This window comes from Triticum aestivum, chromosome 3B (genome assembly GCF_018294505.1).
Source record: "Triticum aestivum cultivar Chinese Spring chromosome 3B, IWGSC CS RefSeq v2.1, whole genome shotgun sequence".
Lineage (NCBI taxonomy): Eukaryota > Viridiplantae > Streptophyta > Magnoliopsida > Poales > Poaceae > Triticum > Triticum aestivum.
Window position 1 is genome coordinate 138,495,377 of NC_057801.1, and position 25,082 is coordinate 138,520,458.

Consider the following 25,082-nt stretch of genomic DNA (forward strand, 5'->3'; position numbering starts at 1 on the left):
TCTGGCTTATTTGTCCTACAGGAGATGGCCCACCAAATCGGTCGTTTGCGTAGCATGGGCTGGATGAACACTAGCGTGAGTACATATATGATGAGTTGATGTGTGCTAATTATTATCCACACAATTTATTAAATGATTGAGTTTTTCCACCTTTCTAGGATCCAATACAGCTCAGACACCAAGTTACGGTCCAGATGCTAATGGTCAAAGACAATGAAGCAGCTGCAAACATCCCGCCAGAGATTAGAGCGGCCTTGAGTGTTTTAAGCAACTGAAGATGGACTGATGCATGCGGATATAAATATACAGGTTTAAATACTTTTTGGTGTGTTGGATATATTAAACATCGGTTTTGCGATGGACCCTATAATCCTTGTATCGTATAACTCCGTTCAAGTTCTGTGAACTATGACTTGAAATATCACGTCAATGAGTACAGTAAAGTCATGCATTGTTTTAAAGGCGGTAAGGCGAGGCAAGGCGCTTGTTGGGCGCGTCAGTAAGGCATAAGGCAAGGTGGGCGCCTTAGATAGTTCTAAGCAGTAGAATGAAGTAGAATTTAGTAGGCAACTAGGCATACACACTACACATCTTGCACTTGCTGCTGGTTGTAGAGCCCATATTTCTCATATGATAGTTACGGGGGCTCGATAAATGGCTGAAACTTGCAAAGCAGAGTCCGGAGTTTATCAGAGGTGATAAGTGGCCCGATCTCAATGTTACAAAATGGACGGTTGAAGAGCAAGTTCAGGAGGCAATACAAACCGATGGGTAAGCAATTGTTAAAATGGTTTGTTTATTTGAATCATCTGTGTGATATTCTAAAGCATCATTTTATAATATTATAGCGTATCATGTGGATTGTTTATGCTAAATTATATGGAATATTGGACATCACATGGACTGTCAGACTAATTCATCCAGGTATTTCATTTTTATACATTATCTCGTTATTTTATCTGAAAATATTATATAATTTTTTTGTATAAAATTTTTGTAGGAGGATATGAAACATTTTCGTCAAAAATTAGCAGTCATTTTGCTCGATTCAGAGCTTAATAAGCTAAAAGGATGTCCCATATACCATCAACCTGTCAGCGAAGAAACTTTAGCTAATTCTGATCTCGAGATCCTGGATAATCCTTCTGACGTAGTCGAAGACAAACGTCCTGCCCCAATCACTATCATTTCCACGGACCAACGTCAAATACTTGCCGACCTCTGCAAGTACATCATGTCGATTGATGATGCCGGGTGTTTGGAGTAAGTATCATGTATCAATATTTAATGTGTAGATCTATATTATTGTTCTTCTTACCATCCAAATTACAGGAAGGTATGGGTCCGGAGCTGCACACCCGATCCAATGAGCTTAAGTCTTAAGAAACTTCAATGCATACTTAAGATGGAGCAGCCTATGGACAATGATTGCTTTAACACCGCCGTGCGTATGCTGGCATGTGACGAGGGAGTATTGTTCACAGACCCTCCTATACACTACATGGATCTACGATTTTGTGTAAGTTATCGTAACTCTTCATTCTATGTGCCATTATTATCAACATGTTGAAACAATGTTTCTTTTTTTACTTAGTCCATGATGCTAGAGTCAACACGAGGTCAGAAGTTTTGTGAGAAGGAAACTATCCAGACGTTGGCAACATTATTTGGTAGCTGGCCTGGGATGAAGAACGACATCTCATCTTGCAATAAGGTAAATAAAATATTTTGTCCATTGTTATAATGGTTTGTTGTTGTTTCTAATAGCTACACTTGTAGATTTATCTTCCCTATGCATCCATCGGCCGATACATCTTGTACGTCATCGACAAAGAGGCACGTCGTCTATATATTATGGATCCTATTCAAACATCACAATCGTTAGAGGATAAAAACTTGAGGCATTCACTGAAATTAAAAAGTTTTGCAAGGGATTTCAAAGAAGCACTCGAAATAAAGATGCCTGGTTGGAATTATGATATATCTAAATGGCAACGTTTATTTCCGTTCGGTGTTCCAACGAGTGTAGACGGGTAATGAATTCATAACAAGAATATTTACTTTTGTTATCACTATATTTTTTATATTATTAATTTAAATTTTTTGCAGAAATGTGTCTGGCTATTTTATTTTTTATTTTATGCCTTGGTGGAATGATAAAGAATTGGTGAAGCTGATTTGCGCGGTGAGTATTGTGCGTTACATGTTTTAAGACCTTCGGCGTGAAATTGTCATACTAACTACATGTGTTGTTTCTGCAGGATGGATATGAATTGAGGAAGCATTTTTTATTATACTTACTAAAACATCGTGGGAATGAAGCTAGAGGAAACTTTCCTGATATTGTAAAAGAATTTCTTAAGTGCATCATCTAGATATTAATAGTTTTGTAATAGATGTTCAGTTGGAACATCACTCAGTTTGTTACATGGACATGTCGTTAATTTTTCTTTTATGTTATCCAATTACATTGCAATAATGCACTTCAGTTATTAAATAATTGTGTTTGTGTTATATTGTTTGTATGTGTGAAATTTAACATGTAACTCTGATAAAATATTTCAATAGCCCGTGGCAACGCACGAGCACTCTACTAGTAAAACTAAAATAAATGAGTGCATTTGTTTGGGACAGAGAAGGGCAGCGCATGCATGCAACCGTACTATACCATGATGGAAAAGACTAATGCCACACAGGTTAATGATTGGTAATAGGTGGATGAAGGGGCTCACCCCAATTGAATTCAGAAGGAGGGGATTATATTGGAAGTTTAATTTATATTTTTGAGAACTGGAAATTTAAGTAAAATGTCTGTAGATTTTTGTAGGGCCATCATTATATTGGACTTAAAAATATGAGACCTATTGTACCACGTGAAGAATATATTGCAGTGTATTTCATTTGGGTTACAAGTTCACGAGTTATCCATTATTCTGCCCACAAATCTTAGTACTCGATTAAGGATCTGGGGTCTGCCGGCACCCAGCGGAACCTCAAATTTCCGCTTTCATAAGCTACACAGAGCCGGAGGATGAGGGGGCGGGGTAGGAACGCGCGCAGTCTGCTGGAGCGAAGGTCACGGTGCCCTTGTCGAGATCGTACCCAACGTGCATGTTCTGCTGCGCGATGTTTCCGATGATGGACACAGGAGAAAACTGATCAGACACCGCCAAGCATAAAGTCCCCTCCTGCACCTCCAAGAACGTGTTCTCCGCCTTCAGCGTGACCGCAGCGCCGCCGCCCAGCCCCAGCGTCACCTCAGGGATCATGGCCGCAACCTGCCCCTCCCGCACCCCGCTTACGTTGAAGCACAGCAGCAGGGGGAACTCCTCTGGCGGCTGCACCGGAGGGAGCTTGATCCGCCTGGTCAGCTCCTTCACCAGTGGGTCTACAAGCGCCGTCGGGAGGAATGTGAGCGTCGTGCCGGAGTCGACGAGGACGGGGGACTGGTCCGGCGCCGCGAAGGTCGCGTTCCCGACCTTGAGGGACTGGAGCTCGACGATGTAGTATGCCTTCACTCTGGATGGGATCAGCGGCGTCGTCGCCGCTCCCGGATCCGTGACGGCGGCCCGGGGGCCGAAGTTGAGCGCGGACGAGGCCTTGACGGAGTAGGGCACGAGGCAGTAGGAGAACCTCCGGCCCAGCGAGGTGTCTGCGCCGAGTTGACTGACGAGGGAGAGGTCGCCGCCGCCGAGGCCGACGATGCCGTCCCCGACGGACGAGCCGACGAAGGTCGTGGAGCAGCCCAAGTTGACTTTGGCCACGCGCGTCGTCCCATCGCCGTGGGCGCCCGGGGCGTCGGCGAAGGTGAAGGTCTCTGTGGAGAGGAGGCCGCTCGTTTGGGAGCCGTCGCCGTAGGAGTAGATGTACGTGCACTTGGAGTTGGCGTCGCAGGAATGGGAGTCCTCCGGGAGCTCGCTGCACGTGCCGGAGTTACAGTCCACGAGGCCGAACGTCGTCGATTTGGAGGGGTCGAACTGGACGCCCGGCGGCTGCGCGTCCGCGTCACGGGCGGCCGCCAGACCAGGACCGTCGCCTCCGTATCTGCAATTGAGCCAGGTGAGGTCGCTGCCGGTGTCGGCGATGGCGACCATACGAGTGGGCGGCGTGCCTATGTTCACTGCCATCAGGTACTCGCTTGTCCTGGACGTGACCTCGGACACGAAGCCGTCAGCTGAGGGCGCGTCGGCGCGGACGTAGGAGCGCGAGAGCGCCGCGGCGCGGGCAGCGGACCGCCGCGCGGCCTCCAGCGCGCGGGCGGGCGCGGTGAGCGTCGGGTCGTGGAACGGCGACCTGACGGAGTCACGGTGGATGAACTCCACGCTAAACCCATCGCCGCCACTGCCGGCGTACGCCGTGTACGCGCACAGCTGCGCCGTCAGGGCGACGCCGACGAGCAGGAGAGCGCGGGATACCATCGTCCCATGCATTGTGTCCCAAGGATTAGCTCTACTGGGGTTGCTTTGCTGCCGCTGCTTCTATGCGGAGAGCGGTATTTATAGGCGAATTTGCATAAGATTATAACGGTAGATGGTTAATGGGGAGGCGAGTGTGGTAAGTCGGGATATGATATGGAGTACTAGTCATGATTCATGAACTGTTGAGTGTCATTTAGCAGCTCACCGCGTTATCGTGTCATACGTATTGCACGTCTGTGTCATTAATCTTACACGGAGATTTATCTGAGTATTTTTCTCTTCGATTTTTCCTTTTCTTTTTATGCTTCATTAAGTCACTTAGATGTGCGATAATTACTTGGTGTGTCAATGCTATCACTTTTATGTTTCATTAAGTCATCTGAGTAATTAAGTCACCCAGACAGACCCTATGGTAATTACGCGTTGCGCACTACGCATGGAATCAAGGGTTGATAGTGCGGTTTGCACTGCTCTTTTTGCGTATGAAATTGAAGACTTTTGAAGGTAGCAATTTCTAATCTTGTACAGCTAATTTGTAGAAGGAGGATTATCTCCGGAAGATCGGCCACTCGAGTGGCAAGAAGAGGCAGTGTTTGATTGCTTGGTGCCACCGGCCACCTGGAAAATTTATAGTAATCGTTTTCCCGTTTAAGCATCCTTTTGTTCTACGTCTCGCTCTTCATGTCAGGCTCATTGAGAAATTCCATTCCGCACTTTTCTGCGGCAAATATGCAATCCGTTACACTTCCACTTTAGCTACATGTTAGCCAGCTGAATTTCAAATTTGGATCAACTGATTTTGAATGAAGGACGAAGAAGGAAGGGCCTCGCCGGAGAGAAGGAGGGGCTCAGTGTCATCGGGGGTGTATCTGGTGCACCGGTGCACCGTCCCCCGTTGCACATTCCAAAATGTTCTAGAAATAAAAAAAATAGTGCATTAACATAACATCAATGTATGTTGTGACAAAAATTCAAAACATTGCTCGAGATACAAAAATGACAAATTTGAAACTGGATAGTACATAACACAGGTTGACTTCAATTTTGGCTTATTAGCACATCAATGTCAAATTTTTTATTTTTGTATCTCAAGAAATTTTTTAAACTTTGATTTGAATTTTTGTGTCAACATATATTGATGTTATGTCAATGCACTATTTCTTTACGGAATTTTTTGAATTTTTTTGGAATGTGCAACGGGGCCCGATGCACCAGTCACTACAAAGAAAAGACACATCCGTGACATTTTGAACCGAAGGAATTTTTTTCTTTCATACTTATGACACTTCTATGACGATAATTGTGACAAAACCTAGTATCATCATAGATGTGGTGGGCTCCTACTTCTATGACAAAAAATCATGACAGAAAATGGGCTTTTCGTCCTGGGCGGGCCGGAGACGCAGCTGCATGACATTCTTTAGGTTGTACATGACGGAAAAACCCGTGGTAGAAGCGAGGGCGAGGAAAATTTCGGCGAGTTCCCGGTTACGGTGGGTGGTCGGGGGCCGAGCCATGCACGTTTCTCTCGTACACGTATGCGCGTGTGTGCGAGGCATTGGGCTCTAACTGAACCCGAGCGAGGCGTCGCCTAACTGAACACGAGCGATTGCACTGCAGGCTACGCGTTACTAAACCCGAGCGATCAAGCGATTCCTTCGCTACTGCTGCTAACTGAAGCCGATCGATGCTGGCTCTGGATGAACAGTGAGCGCTGCGGGAGGGGGGGGTGGATGAACAGTGAGCGGTGAGGGTGGATGAATAGGATCCCATGGCGTTGCCTCTGGATGAACAGGACCCCGATCGATCGAGCCGGTTGGGGCTGGATGAACAGGACCCCGTGGAGGGCTGGATGAACAGGACGACCCCGTGGAGGGCTGGATAAACAGTAGACGATGGAGGGGTGGATGAACAGTAGCCCGTGGAGGGATGGTTGAACAGGAGCCCGTGAAGAGGGGTGGTTGAACAGTAGCCGGTGGAGTAGCGCGCGGTGGAGGCTGGATGAACAGGAGCCCGTGGATGAACAGTCGCAGGTGGAGGCTGAAGGAGGTCGACGGTGGATGAACAGTAGCCCGTGGAGGCTGGAGGAGGTCGACGGTGGAGATGAACAGTATCCCGTGGAGTCCCGTTTTGCGGTACGCCACACCCCTCCCGATGAACAGGACTCCCGTTTTGACCGTAGCGCTCCAACACAAGTCCGTTTCGTCCGTTTTGCGGTACACCGCACCCCTCCCGATCAACAGGACCCCGTTTCAACCGTAGGAGGTCCAACACAAGTCCGTTTCCTCCGTTTTGCGGTACGCCAGACCCCTCCCGATGAACAGGATCCCGTTTCGAACGTGGCCGGTCAAACACAAGGCCGTTTCCACCATTCTGCGTACGCCAGGCCTCGTTTCTATCACTTGTTCCGTCCAAGCCCTCCTGATGAACACGACGACGCATTCCGTTCTGACCCAGCCGGTTGGCTCCCCATGAACACGACGACGACGCAGTTTCTCCGTTCCGACCGAGCCATGTACACGAGCCCTGACCGTACGTATGTGCGAGTAGGCGTTCGAGACCCCGCCTGTATGTACATATGTGGCCGTATTTAATTTCTTGCACCCTGGCCGTTGTACGTACGTGTGCATGCTACGTGCGCGCCTCTACTATGACACGTGCGCGCCTCTACATCCATCAGTATGTACGTACACGTTTGCGACCAGAATGACAACGCTACGTACGCTTTGACCAGGTGGGTCCCGACTGTCAGGCACTTCCTTGCGTGCGAAGATGTAGCTGGTGGGTCCCAGCAGTCAAGGGAGCGAATTGTTTTTTTGCCCGGACGCACTTCCTTGCGTGCGAATATGTAGCTGGTGGGTCCCAGCAGTCAGGGGGGAAACATTTTTTCGCGAAATACGGTGGCCTGTCGGTGGGTCCCTGCTGTCAGGTGGAGGAATAATTATTTTGCGCGTAATAAGGAGGCACTTCCTTGTGGCCGTCGTGGACCCAGCTGTCAGCCTCTCCACATACAATACTCTTCCGATGGAAGTCGTTCCTTGACCACGTTGACCACGCCGCATGAAGAGCACCAGGGCGGTGGACGACGGCGAGGCCTAGGAAGGGGACAACACAGAGCCGTGGAAGACGCGACAGTGGAAGCCCGCGTAGAGAGGAGTACGAGGGTTCACTGGTTCGGCTGCGGTGTGAGGCTGCCGTCGCCGTAGGGCCTGGCCACCAGTGGGAATAGTAGGGGACGGTGAGGCCTCCGCGGCAGCATAGCCAACCACGGGAGCCGGAGCATGCGGCAAGACCGGCGCTGCTTTGGGCGGCTGGAGCAAGAAGACCAGAGGTTGAAGAAGCACTACGGCCATTGGATGGACATCGTACGGTCACTGGAGCTAGAATCGTTCATATTGACTTAGTTGACAAAGCCCTCCGTCCCCATCAACTTACTACGCCCACAAGTCAGCCTCCCACCAAGGTGGGTCCCAGCTAGCAGGGGGAGTATTCATTTTTTTGTGCTTAATGAGGAGGCACTTCTGGTGGTCCGAGCTGACAGCGGGGGGAATGTTTTTTTTGCGAAATATGGTGGGTCCACAAGTCAGCCACCAAATCTGCCGGGTCCCAGCTGTCATCGACAGGAATAGTTTTTTTTGCATAACAAGGAGGCACTTCCTTCCGTGCGAAGATACAGCCGGTGGGTCTGAGCTGTCAGGGGAAGGAAACAACTTAATAAGGAGGAAATTTCCTTGCGTGCGACCATGGACCTCGTGGGTCCCAGCCATCAGGCTCTCATGTACAGTCCTCTTCCGATGACTCTCGTTTGTTGACCACGCAGCGTTGAGCGCAGCGAGGCGGTGGACGACGACGAGGCCCTAGACTGGAACGACCCGGAGATGGGGAAGACGCGGCAGTGGAGTCGCAGACGGAGAGGAGTGGGAAACTTGACTGGTTCAGGTGCGGGTGGGCCTACACTCGGCAGAGAATAACAGGAGGTGTGGAGTGGAGGGATGGCCTGGCCGTCGGTGGAGTAGCGTTTCGCTGCGAGGCACGCAAAACAATGCCACTGGACACCGGAGGTTGGAGCAGGCGGTCCCGGCAGCATTGGGGAAAGAAGACGAGAGATTGAAGAAGAATGCCGACCATTGGATGTAAATCCAACGCCTTGCTTAGGCTTCGACCTACTGGCCCACATGTCAGCCAGTCCATTTGTTTTTTAGTCCATTTGATGGGCTGGGTGAAACAATGATGTAGCATCTATGCAGCCGTTTATATATATGGTAGAATTTAAATCTCATTTGCATTTTTCTTGAAATCCGCAACTTGCTGGGCTGGGTGAAAATATCATGTTGGGCTGGACGGAGAAATGTTATAAAAATAGAAACACATGATTGCACGTCTATTACTGCATTGGTCAGTAAAATCTTTGCAAGCTTATGTACGCAACCACTAGGAGTTAACTTGCCAAATTATATATAAACAATTATTATTATTATTTTATAAGAACTTTCAGTTTATGAAATAAAATATCATTTTAATTTGATGAGTTAATAGAACGTGGGGTATTATTATTTTTTAGGCTAGACGTGGGACAGTTGAGTTGGTTCTAGGGAAATGTACTGAGAGAAAACTCAATTTACATCAAAAAGAAAGAGGAAGAAAATTCAAATATAGGATTAATGAAAACAAAAAATAAAGGAAGTGGGAAGGTCTATAAAATGGTTGGACGAACAACAAGTTTAATGGAACCTTATGTTACATATATATATATATATATATAATAAAATAAGATATATTATTATTATTATTATTATTATTATTATTATTATTGAAGGGAAAACATAGGTTCAGTTTTGCATTCTTATAGAAAAAAAGAACTGAGTTGTGCGTCGTCTTGAAAAAACAAACATAACTTGGGCTGCTGATGTTATAGACAAGCTAGGTTGGGAGGCCCAGAGGCCGCTAGATCCAAAAAACGTTGAAACATGTCATGGGCTGCCCATGTTAAAAAAATGAGACCAATCCAAGGGCTGATCCTCGTTGGCATTTTTTATAGGAGAAACTCCGCGAGCACCACACGTCCAAGCCGGGACTTGAACTCGGGTGGGCTGGCAGCAACCTCAAGCTGCCCAGCCAACGGGTCGACGGCCCGTCCTCGTGGGCTGCCCATGTTAAACAACAAAACCTAGGCCATGGACCTGGTGGGCCCGGGACTGTTAGCTTCTCGACGAACAGTTGTTTCCCGATTCCTCTTATTTTGATGACCATGTTGGGAATGACAGACAGCGGCGCCACTGCGACAACACCAAGGTGGAGGACGACGTCGAGACCGTGGACCGAACGAACCGGAGCGGGGGAAGACGCAGGCGAAGGGGAGTACGAGGGTTGACTTGTTCGGATGCAGGGTGGCCAGTGGAGATCCTTGGTATCATTGTCTTCTTTCATGTTGGCGTAGCAGGGGTTGATGATGGTCTCGGCGAGGTCAACCACGGAGTCCTTCTCCTGCCCATTCCCGATGATTTTGTATTGCTTCTGGATGTCGACAAGCTTGCTGCACCAGATGACTGAGTCGTCGCGTTCTTCCTTCTCTCCACCATAGCAAAGGTGCAGTCGGCGCTGCCAATGAAATGAACGAATGCTCCAGAACCTCTGATGGCCCTACAACAGTGGTAGACGAGAATCTCGTCCCGCACGCATACCCGGGCGACCACGATCCACTGGTCCCTGTCAGGAGATGAATGGATGGGCACAAGGTCTAGTCCTGCGACCTTGTGCTTTCTCGTCCTGTAGGTACTGCTTGAACTCGGCGAGGCAGAGCTTCACCGAGTCCGGATCGTTCGTGTACATCACATTCAACTTGGTGCCGCCATGGGACTGAACAGAGAACTCAAAGGTGAACTCCTTGCTGAAGTCCATATCCAGCAGGCTCACCCCTCGGATCGGCATTGGAGTATCTTCAAGTGAACGAGTGAGTAGGCGACAACAGCAGTTAGTTTTTCAGCTCTTGGGGAACTGGATTCAACAGTAAACTGAGTGTGTATAGGCGACAACAGTTACGACCCCTCCCTCACCCACTGCACGCCCTACAGAATTGTTGGGGTACGTAGTAATTTCAAAAAAATTCCTACGCACACGCAAGATCATGGTGATGCATAGCAACGAGAGGGGAGAGTGTTGTCCATGTACCCTCATAGACTGAAAGCGGAAGTGTTATCACAACGCGGTTGATGTAGTCGTACGTCTTCACGATCCGACCGATCCAAGTACCGAACGTACGGCACCTCCGAGTTCAGCACACGTTCAGCTCGATGACGTCCCTCGAACTCCGATCCAGCCGAGCTTTGAGGGAGCGTTCCGTTAGCACGACGGCGTGGTGACGATGATGATGTTCTACCGACGCAGGGCTTCACCTAAGCACCACTACTCCTAGATCACCATTGTACCCCCTTGCCAAATCAGGGCATAGTATACAATAGGTCTGGTCCATAGCATGGCATATTTTTATAGAACCTATGACCGAGGCATAAGGAATGACTTTCATTCTCTTTCTATTTTCTGCCGTGGACGGGATTTGAGTCTTACTCAATTTAATACCTTTGCAACACAGGCAAGAACTCTTTCTTTGAGTGTTCCATTTTGAACTACTTCAAAATCTTGTCAAGGTATTTACTCATTGAAAATCTTATCAAGCGTCTTGATCTATCTCAATAGATCTTGATGCTCAATATGTAAGTAGCTTTACTGAGGTCTTTCTTTTAAAGAACTCCTTTCAAACACTTCTTTATGCTTTCCAGAAAAATTCTGCATCATTTCTGATCAACAATATGTCACTTACATATACTTACCAGAAAGGTTGTAGTGCTCCCACTCACTTTATTGTAAATACATGCTTCACTGCAAGTCCGTATAAAACCATATGCTTTGATCAACTCATCAAAGCGTATATTCCAACTCCGAGATGCTTGCACCAGTCCATAGATGGATCACTGGAGCTTGCACATTTTGTTAGCACCTTTAGGATTGACAAGACCTTCTGGTTGCATTATATACAACTCTTCTTTAAGAAAACCATTAGGGAATGCAGTTTTGACATCCATTTGCCAGATTTCATAAAATGTGGCAATTGCTAACATGATTCGGACAGACTTTAAGCATCGCTACAGTTGAGAAAATCTCATTGTAGTCAACACCTTGAACTTGTCGAAAAAACCTTTTGCGACAAGTCGAGCTTTGTAGATAGTAACACTACTATCAGCGTCTGTCTTCCTCTTGATGATCCATTTATACAATATGGCTTGTCGATCATCGGGCAACTCCACCAAAGTCCACACTTTGTTCTCATACATGGATCCCATCTCAGATTTCATGGCCTTAAGCCATTTCGCAGAATCTGGGCTCATCATCGCTTCCTCATAGTTCGTAGGTTTATCATGGTCTAGTAACATGACTTCCAGAACAGGATTACCGTACCACTCTGGTGCGGACTGTACTTTGGAAGACCTACGAGGTTCTGTAGTAACTTAATCTAAAGTTTCATGATCATCATCATTAGCTTCCTCACTAATTGGTGTAGGAATCACTGGAACCGATTTCTGTGATTAACTACTTTCCAATTCGGGAGAAGGTGCAAGTGTTAGTGGTCAGTTTACTTAAATTTAATTAGCTATAATTAAAATGTATTCTTAAAACAAGCAATGCATTGGCTCGTTCTATCAATGCCACAAGATCAACATGCACAACAATTAGAATTATTATTCTCAGAACGCACATGATCAGCACATTTGCCGCACTTTCACATAGACAATACTACCAAGTCTGAACATTTTGTTATGGTTGCTGTCCTCTGCATTATCATGCCGTGTTTCCTAGCTTGCAAGATTCAGAACCAACAAATAAGATTCAAATAATAAGTACAACAAAGATGCATGCCTACACATCTCATTGATTCTCAGCTTTCAAGATTCAGAACCAACAAATAAGATTCAAATAATAAGTACAACAAATATGCCTACATATCTCATTGATTCCCAGCTTGCAAGATTAAGAACCAACCAATTAGAGCCTTTTGATAAAGTGAATATCGGGATTAAATCCATCTTGGCTAGCCGTGTCATACAACCCAAGAACTTGGCGAATGCTCTTGACCATCACAACATCTTGTAGTAGAGTATTGTTGTTTGCACAGATAAGAAAGAGCATGGGTTTAGGACTCTAGCAGCCGTAGAGATGGTTGTACAAAATTGGCCTTTTCTTTTGGCCACCAATTCTATCTATGTTCCTGATGCGTCAGTCTTTGACGCATCCCTTGAAATTACTATAATAGTGGCACTAGTTGAAGCAAACTTTATTTTCAAAACGAGAAAAGATTGTGATAGAATAGCTTTATTTAAAAAATACAACATTGGCACAACATGACAAAGCACAATCATGTTGATAAAGGACAGTACTGACCGGTGTGAGGGGCCCTATGCCGCCATGACTCGATCTGGTGAACGTGCAACTCCACTCGGATGAGGTCAACCTCCAGCTCCATGATTCAATTCATGCGCCTTTTTCTGCAGTTCACCTGAAATGAAGCAAAGATTGCATCATTCAGCTAGCAAGAAGTACTTGCTCACGTGAGCTAGCAGGTTCTTCTTTAGTAGTTGCACTAAAATTGAGCAACATTAAGGTTGGCTATCCTGCTCATGTAAGGTGCAACTATAATTTGCTTATCCTTTTGTGCAGTTCCACTAAAATAAAGTGCCATTGTGGTGACAGTGATGACTCATCTTGCAAAGGCTAATAAAATGTTGCACGAGATTACCAACAGAATTTGACAGAGATTTTGGGAACTCCAGTCACCATTTTGTGCAGTTCTACCAAAATTGAGAGATGTTGCCCACCTGACATTTTTGTTGAACTGCACAAGACACTCATTCCAAAAAAGTGTTTTGTGCAGTTCACCAAAAGGTCACAATAGCAACAAGGTGAAATTGATATCCCTATCTGCACAAAAAGATAGAAAGTAAACAATTGCTGGTCAATAAGAATATATGAAACATACACGAAATGAAAAGAAGCATCTTAATTATGTTCATGGCAATCACCAAGGATGGTAGAGATTTTAAAACGTCAGTAATGCTTCATGTTATTGGAAGCATTACGATCAAGTATGACATTTGTCAAATATGGTATTTCTTTAATTGTGGCATTGCTTGTTTACCAGATACAATAAATCAACAGCAGCTAAAGAGTTGGTTTAAGGGCATGGGACCATGGGGACACCAGGTCACTCAACGGCGTAAAGAAGCAACTTACTTATCATACTTGGGAAAACAGCAGGAGTACCATTTGTTAACACAATTTAATTGCATCATATCACTAGAGGCATTAGATTAACAATAACACTGGTTAGACATGTCCTTAAGATAACAGTGTGATCGCTTCATTTTACGCGCGCCCTTACATTAACAACAGCAAAAGGTTGGTATAAGGACATGCGACAGTGGACGCATCAGCATAAAGTACCTACAAAGAGGCATAAAGTGGTGATGCCGAGTTTGTTCATGCTCTGTGAGGGCAGCAAATCTAATCCTGGAGAACTTTTACTATGTGAGGTCAGCAAATCTAATCCTAGAGACCTTTTACTATGTGAGGGCAGCAAATCTAATCATGAAGACCTTTTACTATGCGAGGGCAACAAATCTAATCTTGGACATACTCTGTTGACTTGTCCACTAGCCGCCACTTTCTGTCCATTTTCAACCAATAATAGATCTGTTCCTTATCCAGTTTGTACTGAGTTTTCCCATTATTTCCCTTTTCAACCAAGAGACCGGTTGGGTACCCGGTCTCTACTACTTTCCCCTTGTTATTTCCTCTTTGAATCAAGTCCTAGATTCATGCTACGACCTTCCCCCCTTTCTTCGTTGTTTGAACCAAGTCCTATATTCGAATGCATGAAGTAGCTTTACCTCTAATAATACTAAAAATTAGGTGGATTTGGAAGAGTTGATGGAAGTAGAAAAATATGCACATGCAGACACGTTGGGAGCTGGGGCAGTAGAGCAAGGCCGCTTTTGAAGAACTTGTACCTGAGGTTCGTCGGGATGTCGGCGGTGGCATGTCCGATCTGCGCACAATATGGCAGGGAGGAAGAAGGGTCAGAGGACCTCCCGAGTCGGCGATGTGTCGGAGAGAACGACACGGGCAGAGGATCGGGCCCCACCGGCAGTTGTGGGTTTCCTCCCTCGGCGGTGATGACCGCGTAAACGATGCACCTTTTAGTCCTCTACACACACACACCGGCCGAAGGGATACGGCCGGATCTGTGACCAGCGGTGAGCAGAGAGAAAATGTCGCTACCGATGTATTGTTTAGATCTGGAGAGGACGAGAGAGTGAAGAGAGCAACCCTAGTAAAGCAAGCGCTCAGGCCCCTGCGTACATATATAGTGGAGTGATTATCTTTTTCTCTCCACAACAAGCGTTTCAATTTCTGTACGTGGCATTAAAGAAAGTAAACTCTCTATTTAAGGTGACTACTGTACAACTCCTACTTACTACTAGTAGTACTAGTATTGTTCACTTGTGCTCTCCGCCCCTCCATTCATTGAACAACCCCACGGGTGAATAAACATACAGTAAATATTTATATAGAATGAACAAGCTCGAACTATTTTTGTGTAGTTAAAAGTTGAGGGCGGGGCTTTTCCCGGGCAGTACGCGCGGCAGTTTTCGGGTAGGCGGGAGGCGAGGAGGGTGAGCGAGTGGCGGATTCTCAAACATACTGCTGGAAAGATTGGGCTATGCGATTTGACGACGCGTTACTGCTGGAAAGACTTGTGATATGACCACTCACTATAGTCATGAACTATTGACGCTCCGACCGGGGCGATGCCCCCCTTCCGTTCCGCGCTCTAATTTGGTGCATGACACGTCGACCCGGATGCTGGCTCTCCCACATGTCGGCGAAGTACGTAGTAGTAAGAAGGAGCAAAGAATGATGCAGTATATACTACTACTACTATTCAGGTTGGAGGAGTGCGAACCACGGCAGCTCAGTGAACCAACAGTGCGAACCACGGTAGCCCAGTGAACCAATAGTAGAAAATAATGTGGTGATATGGGCATAAAAAACAATGTGCTACGGTCCACACTATAACATGTACAGTACCACTCCTATTTGTTTGGATCCCTGAGTTAGAGCTAGTTTGGGTTGAAATAGCCTCAAATTATCGAAACACGAGGGGTTAGTTTGAGCTAGTTTGCTCTAACCCAGCTAAAAAAACTAGCCTGGTGGAGAGGTTCTAATTGGGTTAGTTATCCTCGGGCCCACTAAAAGAGAACTAAAAAAATCTCCCCTGCCCGCACCAGATCGCTCCCCCGCTCTCGCACGACTCCTCTCTATTCCCCATAGGGCCGCCCGCCCAAGCGCCGCTCGCCCTCTCTCCTCCGGCCGCCCTCTCCTTCCGGCCTCCGCCGCCCTACTCCGGCCTCCCTCTCCCTCCAGCCTTCAAATGTCGCCCCGCTCCCCCTTCACCGGTCATTTTTCTCCCTCTGTCATGCGCGGCGGCAGCGCATCTACCAGGGAGGTCGCGAGAGGGGTGAGTTTGTTTGTTCCTTCTCTGTCTCATAGCCATATCATTGATCTTGCTCGCTCTAGCACTAGTTCTGATTTGGAAAAGTAGATCCTGATAAAACTTGGTATAGATTTGTGGTGGACGCATGGAATTGTTTGATGCCGCTTGAGGAGGTAATAAATCTTTCTAGAGGCCCAAGGATTTAGTTCACCTTTCTATGTATTTTAGTTCAGGCTTGCATTATTTCTAGAGGCCCAAAGATTCAGTTCACCTTTCTAGGTATTTCAGTTTCAGGCTTGCATTATTTCTAGAGGCCCAAAGATTCAGTTCACCTTTCTAGGTATTTTAGTTTCAGGCTTGCATTATTTCTAGAGGCCCAAAGATTAATTTCCCAGTCGGCGGCAAGCGGCCCTGCTACCCATGTCGGTGTCGACCTCAACTCGCAAGGGCTGGCGTCGGAGGGGTTCCCGGGGCTTGGGTGTTGGAAATATGCCCTAGAGGCAATAATAAAAGCATTATTATTATATTTCCTTGTTCATGATAATTGTCTTTATTCATGCTATAATTGTGTTATCCGGAAATCGTAATGCATGTGTGAATAACAGACACCAACATGTCCCTAGTGAGCCTCTAGTTGACTAGCTCGTTGATCAACAGATAGTCATGGTTTCCTGACTATGGACACTGGATGTCATTGATAACGAGATCACATCATTGGGAGAATGATGTGATGGACGAGACCCAATCCTAAACATAGCACAAGATCGTATAGTTCGTTTGCTAGAGTTTTGCAATGTCAAAGTATCTTTTCCTTAGACCATGAGATCGTGTAACTCCCGGATACCGTAGGAGTGCTTTGGGTATGCCAAACGTCACAACGTAACTGGGTGACTATAAAGGTAGACTACGGGTATCTCCGAAAGTGTCTGTTGGGTGACATGGATCAAGACTGGGATTTGTCACTCCGTATGACGGAGAGGTATCACTGGGCCCACTCGGTAATGCATCATCATAATGAGCTCAGAGTGACCAAGTGTCTGGTCACGGGATCATGCATTACGGTACGAGTAAAGTGACTTGCCGGTAACGAGATTGAACGAGGTATTGGGATACCGACGATCGAATCTCGGGCAAGTAACATATCGATAGACAAAGGGAATAGCGTACGGGGTTGATTGAATCCTCGACATCGTGGTTCATCCGATGAGATCATCGTGGAGCATGTGGGAGCCAACATGGGTATCCAGATCCCGCTGTTGGTTATTGACCAGAGAGTCGTCTCGGTCATGTCTGCTTGTCTCCCGAACCCGTAGGGTCTACACACTTAAGGTTCGGTTACGCTAGGGTTGTAGGGATATGTATATGCAGTAACCCGAATGTTGTTCGGAGTCCCGGATGAGATCCCGGACGTCACGAGGAGTTCCGGAATGGTCCGGAGGTAAAGATTTATATATGGGAAGTCCTGTTTTGGGCATCGGGACAAGTTTCGGGGTTATCGGTATTGTACCGGGACCACCGGAAGGGTCCCGGGGGTCCACCGGGTGGGTCCACCTGCCCCGGGGGGCCACATGGGCTGTAAGGGGGTGTGCCTTGGCCTAATGGGCCAAGGGCACCAGCCCCACATAGGCCCATGCGCCTAGGGTTTAAGGGGACAAGAGTCCTAGGAGGGTAAGGCACCTCCTAGGTGCCTTGGGGGGGAGGGAAACCTCCCCTTGGCCGCCGGCCATAGGAGATTGGATCTCCTAGGCTGCGCACCACCCCCCCTTGGCACCCCTATATATAGTGGGGGAGAGGAGGGACTTCATACCTGAACGCCCTGGCCTTTGGTTGCCTCCTTCTCCCTCCCCAACACCTCCTACACCTCCGTAGTGCTTAGCGAAGCTCTGCCGGAGTACTGCAGCTCCATCAACACCACGCCGTCGTGCTGCTGCTGGTGCCATCTCCCTCAACCTCTCCTCCCTTCCTTGCTGGATCAAGAAGGAGGAGACGTGGCTGTTCCGTACGTGTGTTGAACGCGGAGGTGCCGTCCGTTCGGCGCTGGTCATCGGTGATTTGGATCACGTCGAGTACGACTACATCATCACCGTTCTTTTGAACGCTTCCGTGCGCGATCTACAAAGGTATGTAGATGCATCTGATCACTCGTTGCTAGATGAACTCCTAGATGATCTTGGTGAAACGAGTAGGAAAATTTTTGTTTTCTGCAACGTTCCCCAACATTGGGCTCTACAGAGCCTTCCTTCAGAGCGACGATGGCGAGCTCCTCCCTCGGTGCGTGAGGGGCTCCGAGCTCCCTCCCTATCGTGAATGACTTCCGTGATGAGTTAGCTCATGCTTTGTTTCATGGAGTGTTTTTTTGTGAAGCTTGATTGACGACTTGTATGTTTAAGTGGGACATCTCATTTGTATGGACAAAGTAAAAATTATCATGTTTTGCATGCTTGATTTGTAAAGATGGTTCATTTATGTCAATTGTAAGCGGGAGGAGGCCACAGAAGAGCCGGCCACACCAAATCTGACAGGAAATAGGGTCCAAAGTAGTCAAATGATTGAGAAAGAGCATTTATTGTCAATCTAACCCTGCCATCCATACACCTCTTTGGTTTAGAGTTAGTTCAGGGTTAGAATCTAACTCTAACCTCTAACTGAGTTAGAGTTCTCCTCGTCTCGGTTCATCGCCATCATACTTTCCCCATTCCCGTGTTTTCAGTTTCCTGCGAATCGAAGAGGCCCTTTTTTGCGGGAAAATCAAAGAGGCCCTTAGACTGGTTTAGGTCTGGTCATTTTTTATAAACGTGTTATGTCCAAAATTTAATGAACGTGCTCCAGTTTCTATGAAAATAATCCGGCTTCATGTAGTAATTCATTCATTCATTTATTCTTCTGCGGGGGGTTTGCATGTAATTCGTGAGGTCTGGAATGTAAAGTACCCCGGCATATGCTCCGGGTCGTGCATGCACTACGACCCAGATGCTCTATGTCCCACATGTCGGCGAATGGGGGCACGTGGAAATAGCCTAGGAGTACATATAGGAGGATAAATGCGTGAAAAAATTTGTATTGTGAAGCGTAGCTGCGGTTCGAAAAGGAGACCTAAAGTGATGACAACTATAGGTCGCTTGCACCCAACTAGTGGTACTAGACATACGACTAATTTTCCCTAAAAAAAAAGAGGCACGAGTGCTCAGTACTCCTATTTTATCAACACGAGTCCCATCTAACAACAACGTCTGTGCTACAGCTAGCTCTCCTCGCTCGTTTCTCTCTTCTCATTCTAAACTCGTCCGACGCCTGGTGGGTGGGGTGGGTTTGCTCAACTACACCTCACAGTGAAAATGTTACGACTAGAATAAAAATGCCATATCCTCCCTCCGTTCCTAAATATAAGCCTTTTTAGATACTATTTCAAATGGAATACAACATACAGATGTATGTAGACATAGTTTAGAGTGTAGATTCACTCATTTTGCTCCGTATGTAGTAGTCACTTGCTGGAATCTTTAGAAAGACTTATATTTGGGAATGGAGGGAGTACTATACTAATAAAACATCAAGGCCACGAGGCGATGCAGTGCTGGTTACAGGAGGCAAGAAGAAGAGATACATCCATCAACGACGTCCACCTCCTCGACTTAGGGCGTCGGCCCACCGAACGACGCCTAAGTAGCAGCGACTTTCGTGGCCAGTTCGACGTGCTTCTGAACAATGGCGTCCAAAGATTCCAGCCGCTGGAAGAAGGCCAACGTCTTTCTGTCCTCGCTTGCCTTGTAGTGGCCTATGTAGGTGATTTCCTCGTAGACATGGATGTGCAGGTCGACGGTTTCTTGCATGGCGATGCGCTGTGCGGCGAGCGCGGCCTTGAGGTGCACATTCTTTGTCGCGACCTATGGCACCTGCAGGGCCACCAGGGTTTGAAAGAGTTCATCACCATGGAGGCTGATGAGGGTGGCAGGCAATGAGGAGCTTGGGCGCGTGGGCTGGAGCAGTACGGCAAGGTCGTCCATGCGCTTCTTGACGGTGGTGAACTTGCGGATGAAGTCACCAGCACCGTCTGGAAACACTACTCGGTGCGGGGCCGCAGGCCGGCGCCTTGGATGATTTGGCACAACCGACTGCCGCTCGCGTCCATCGCCTCCATAGGTGCTTGTGGCTTCTGGTCACTTGGTCTTGGATTGGAGTGAGAAGTGTTGCGCATAGACTTGGGAGTAGATGGATTGGAGTGGTAGGGTGCCTTTATATGAGAGTCCAAACTCTATTGCATTCACATCGTGCTGGCTCTATTCTGCTTCTCCAATTAATTTCCTCTGCATGTAACTGAGGATGCATCATTGACCGTTCAACGTCTCGGGAACCGCTACCCTCTCCCTCCTTGGCATTCAAGCACCTATGGAGGCGACTACCACTCGTGTCTATCGCATGTCAGGAGACGTTCCCGTCGACGCCGAGGTGCCTATGGTGACTTCATAAATTTCAAGATGATAGTGTCGTGCGTGTGTGCGTTCATAGGGGTGAGTGTATGCGTGTGTATATGAGCGCTTGCGTCTGTACCGTGTCAAATAAAACGTAAATGCATGTCAAAAAGAGACTAGTCAGTATGCTCAATATTGTGCACCTCGAAAAGGAAAACGATAGAACTACGTATTTATTTACGGTGAAGATTCACTCATTTTGCTCCATATGTACTGCGTCTCGGTGTAGTCTAGTCACTTGTTGAAATCTCTAGAAAGGCAAATACTCCTTTCTGGTCTATACTAGCAAGTAGTAGTATGTACTAGTACAATAGTGGGCTCACATAGCAAATTTGTCTCATGCAAGAGCCTGGCTATATGTGTGCTCCAATGTTCACAACTGCCACGTTCGGGTTGCTCTTGGCTCTTTGCCTCTTTGAGAAGACGAACAATGATGTTACTACTACTGCTTCTATAGTGTCGAATCCACTGCTGCATATCCATCCACCGCGAGCGGGAGGGATAGCTTGTTGTAGTAGTACTATAAGCAAAAGCCTATCCTCGTTTGTGAGCAACCGCGCGCATGGGCGAGGGAGAAGGCGTGTAGTAGTAAAATCAAGCTTCTCCTCATTGTACGAGTTGACACGACACATCATAGCACTGGCCCCACATGCTTGCCTCTAAACTTGGCTAAAAGACCCGTAGTGTAGAATATATTTGCTGCAACCTCTAACATTTACCCACCATAAATTAAAATATATATTCCTGTCTTGACCAGATGAGCGTGCAAACTACAATCACCAGGGTGACAGGTAGGGCCAGAAGACTATTTTAATTTTTTTTTAAACTTCGAGACGGCCACATAGCATGGAGCCGACCCCAACAGTTTTAAGCTTATAGGCACGTCACACACTATCCTAGACTAGTCTACACATGAAACTGCCACACGAGCGTCCGGGCTGCGCTTGGCTCTTCGCCTCTTCGGGAAGTCAAACAATGATGGAGTACTATTGCACTGCAGGAGTACTACAGTACGCTTCTAGCCATCTGACACCGATTGAACTGCTGCATGTCCACCGCGTGCGGGAGGGAGAGCGTGTAGCGAAAGCTTTTCCTAGTCATGCCAGCCACCACGCTCATGGACGAGGGAGGGATGCTCCTGCTTTTGCGTGTATGATAGGTGGGCCCGACAGGTGGGTGGCCAACCAGTCATACAGCCAAAGGCAGGTGCAGTTAAGTCCGTGAGGGAGAGGATAATCAAACTTCTCGTTGATGTACAATTTGACGTGACACATCAAAGCACTGCACTCGATATATTTCAATAATTTGTTTTTACCGATGCATTAATTACAATGCATGCATGCATGCCGTGACTCTCCTTTTGATACTTGCATGTGTTGATTTAATGCACCTTGAAGTAGTATAAAATATGTGACGGTAAAGCTTTGTAATGCTCCGGCCCAAGCGAGAGATGGTTGTGCACGAGGAGGGTGAGATCATGCAGACGGAATAGGACCCGATGATGGAGCTCTCTAAGGTCTCGTTGGACCTCACCGTGCTCCACTGCCCCTTGTGCCTCCACCCCTTGACGCCTCCAGTGTATGAGGTTCGAATACACCCCGTCTGTTCGGCTGATTGAGCAAGGTGGATGTTTCTTGATTGATGTGCTGTTCGATTGATTTCTGAAGTGCAAGGGAGGGCACCTGGCCTGCGCGGAATGCCGCGTCGAGAGCCCCGGGAGCCAGCAGCAGTGCCAGAAGTGCGAGCACGGCAGTGGCTTCTACGTGCAGAACACGGTGGTGGATGCCGTCCTTTCGTCAGTGAGGGTGGAGTACCCGCACGAAGGCTGTGGGCTCTACGTCACTTACCACGAGCTTGCTGATCACCAGAGCGTGTGTCCGCTTGTGCCCTGCAAATGCCCCGTGCCCGTCTGCGCCTACGAAGGCCCGCCGCCGGTGCTCTACCACCACATCAGCATCGTGCATCCCATGCCCGTGCACAGGATCCAGTACGGCAAGGTGCTCCAGCTGCAAGTGCCACTGTCGGAGCCACGGCTCTTGCTATTTGCGGAGGAGGACAGCCGCACGTTTTTCTTGGTCGGCAACGTGCTCGACATCGGTGCGCCTATCGCCAGGTCGGTCGTCTGCATCAAAGCGGGGGCGTCCTTACTGCTGCACTACGTGGCCAAGCTGTGGGCGAACGGCCGCTAGGGGAGCCCAAAGGCACGACCGACACTGTCAAGGTGGAAAGGAAGGTGACAAGCAGCAAGGATCCCGGCGACGTCACCGTGCAGGAGCTGACCTTCTTCACAGTTCTGCCCAAGCTGCTGGCCGGGGCTAAGCTGGTGTCCCTCCACATTCAGATTGACAAGCTCACGTCCTAAATGTTTCTACAATGCCTTCTGTTCATCTTTGTAATATGCTAATATAGGGATTACCTCGGTCTACTTTAGCTTAAGAAATGGTGGGTTTTGGTGGCGATGCAGCAATTACTACGACATCATATCAGTAATTTCCAACAGTCGAACAAATATTTTGTGTCTGTTGGATATAAAGTTCCTTTGGGTAAGAAGTACTACTTGTCATCAAAATGAATAAAAGGAGATGTATGTAGACGTATTTCAGTTCTAGATACGTCCCTTTTTATCCATTTTGATGACAAGCACTCCCTCCGTTCCACAATACATGCCTTCCATTTGTCAAAATATAGATGTATCTAGACATGTTTTAGTATATAGGTACATCCATTTTTGGACAAATGGAGGTCAAGTAGAGTAGTATTTTGGAACGAAGGGAGTATATGCTTGTTTGTTCATGAAGTGTTTCATACTTGTGCGAGTTGACGCGACACATCATAGTAGTACTACAACTAGTAGTACTCCCTCCGACCCTAATTTCTCTGCACATAAGTCGAGGCATAGATACTACCAAGCAGGGCCTGGTTGTGTTGGACAACTCACCGGACTGTGCACCAGGCAGACGAAGCTTGTGTCGTGTTGTGTTGGTGCCGTGTGCGGCCCGCACATTAACCAAAACCTCGCGCCTCCAGCTTAGCCTCCATGTTTTAAACTTCTCAATCTCAAGGCCAAGGAGCAACATGAATCCTATGATAGAGCCAATCGGATGATTGAGAACACTACAATTCATAGCTATAGATGCGTGTATGACTCCCAGATGCAGAGGCCGGGGGTCATCATCCTCCTTTTCGAGAAAAAGCAGATGCGTGTGTGAGAGGACGAGTGCGTGCATGCACCTCTTCTCTTCCTGTATAACGTACTAAACTCAGAGTACAAGTTTTTGTGGGTGGCACGATGGTGCATGCGAGAAGTTCCAAGAGTTAGGTTTAATGCGTCTGAAAAAAAGACTAGCCTATAGCTCGCCACGCGGCTATTCCTGTTGAACACCCCATTAACCGGAAGATATGTATACGACGGTGCCAGTTATTGCACGTACACAGCAGTAGAAAAAGAACTACCATGGCATATGCTACACCACGGTCGAGAACACGTGCCCACGTAACGCCATCCGAGAATAGTGCCGCACTTCGAAACTAGAACCTTCAACAAATTTTGAGCTTGCGTCTCGTCACATTCCAAATTACTACTACTACCACACTATATTGAATTGCAAAGCTGTTCACACCGATCACAACCTAAACGGTTTCCCACTTAGGGGTGTATTAGTACTTGGTTATAAATACTACTATGCCAAGATGACTGCACATTCCTCCTCAACTCCTCATCCACAAAAACAAACAAGTCATTCAGCATCCTTCCCTTGCGTCTGCCATGGCCAGCATGAGTTCTGGGTCGAGAGATTGCCACCAGGGAGAGGCGAGCATGGAAGCGGAAGCACGAGAGATGTCCCGACTCGCTGCGAAAGCAGCCGACATGTCCCGCCGCATGAAAGTAGCAGCACAGAGGTCGTGCCGCGCCGCTGAAGCAACACAGAGGTCCCGCCGCGCCGTCGATGCAGTAGACTGGTCCGGTGGCACCATGGAAGCAGCAAAGATGTCCCGCCGCGCTGTGAATGCAATAGAGATGTCCGGTCGTGCCGCGGTGGCCTGGGAAAATGTCTCGCGGGTAGGCGACGACTCTTACAGGCGCATGCATGCGATCGTCCATAGCCAGATGGATCAGATCTCCGGCTGGGCGAGGTTGCAGGACGACATGAAAGCCTCATTTGAACAGGCTACCACCGTCATCCGACAACTAAGGGAGGGCAATGAGAGGCTCCGGGCCGAGCGTGACCTGCTGAGGGCGAAGATCGTCTGAAGTGCAGACCAGTAGGAGGAGACCGGTGCCTTGTTGAAGAGGACCAGCGTCATCGTCAAGAAACTTATGGACGAGAATGACATGCTCCGCATCGAGCGCCAATGGCTGGTGGAGGAATCCGTGGATGTTCTCAAGCAGCGTCTTGAGGACACGAAAGAGCTCATCACCGCTCGCCGCGGATACTAGTTCCCGCGGCCTGCAGCAAAGCATCAAGAAAGTAGAGACCAGCGAGCCAGATCCTTGTCTTCCTTCTTATTTTGCCCTTGTGTATTTCGGGGGTAGCCACATGTGGCTTTTTAAATTATCTTTCTAATTATGTAAGACAATTAATCGTCCTTATATATTCATCAGTCTTGCTATAAGTCGCAGTAGATGCTATATAGGTCTGTCGGATCTTA

At 47.6% G+C, this 25,082-nt stretch overlaps 1 protein-coding gene across 1 annotated transcript; it reads right to left on the reverse strand.

Annotated features, from left to right (window-relative positions):
* Window positions 1–2,867: 2,867 nt before the first annotated feature.
* LOC123065041 (aspartic proteinase CDR1-like) lies at window positions 2,868–4,455 on the reverse strand. The gene has a single exon (XM_044488413.1). It carries the CDS (start codon window positions 4,428–4,430, stop codon window positions 3,015–3,017), a length of 1,416 nt encoding a protein of 471 aa, XP_044344348.1. The 5' UTR covers window positions 4,431–4,455; the 3' UTR covers window positions 2,868–3,014.
* Window positions 4,456–25,082: the final 20,627 nt, after the last annotated feature.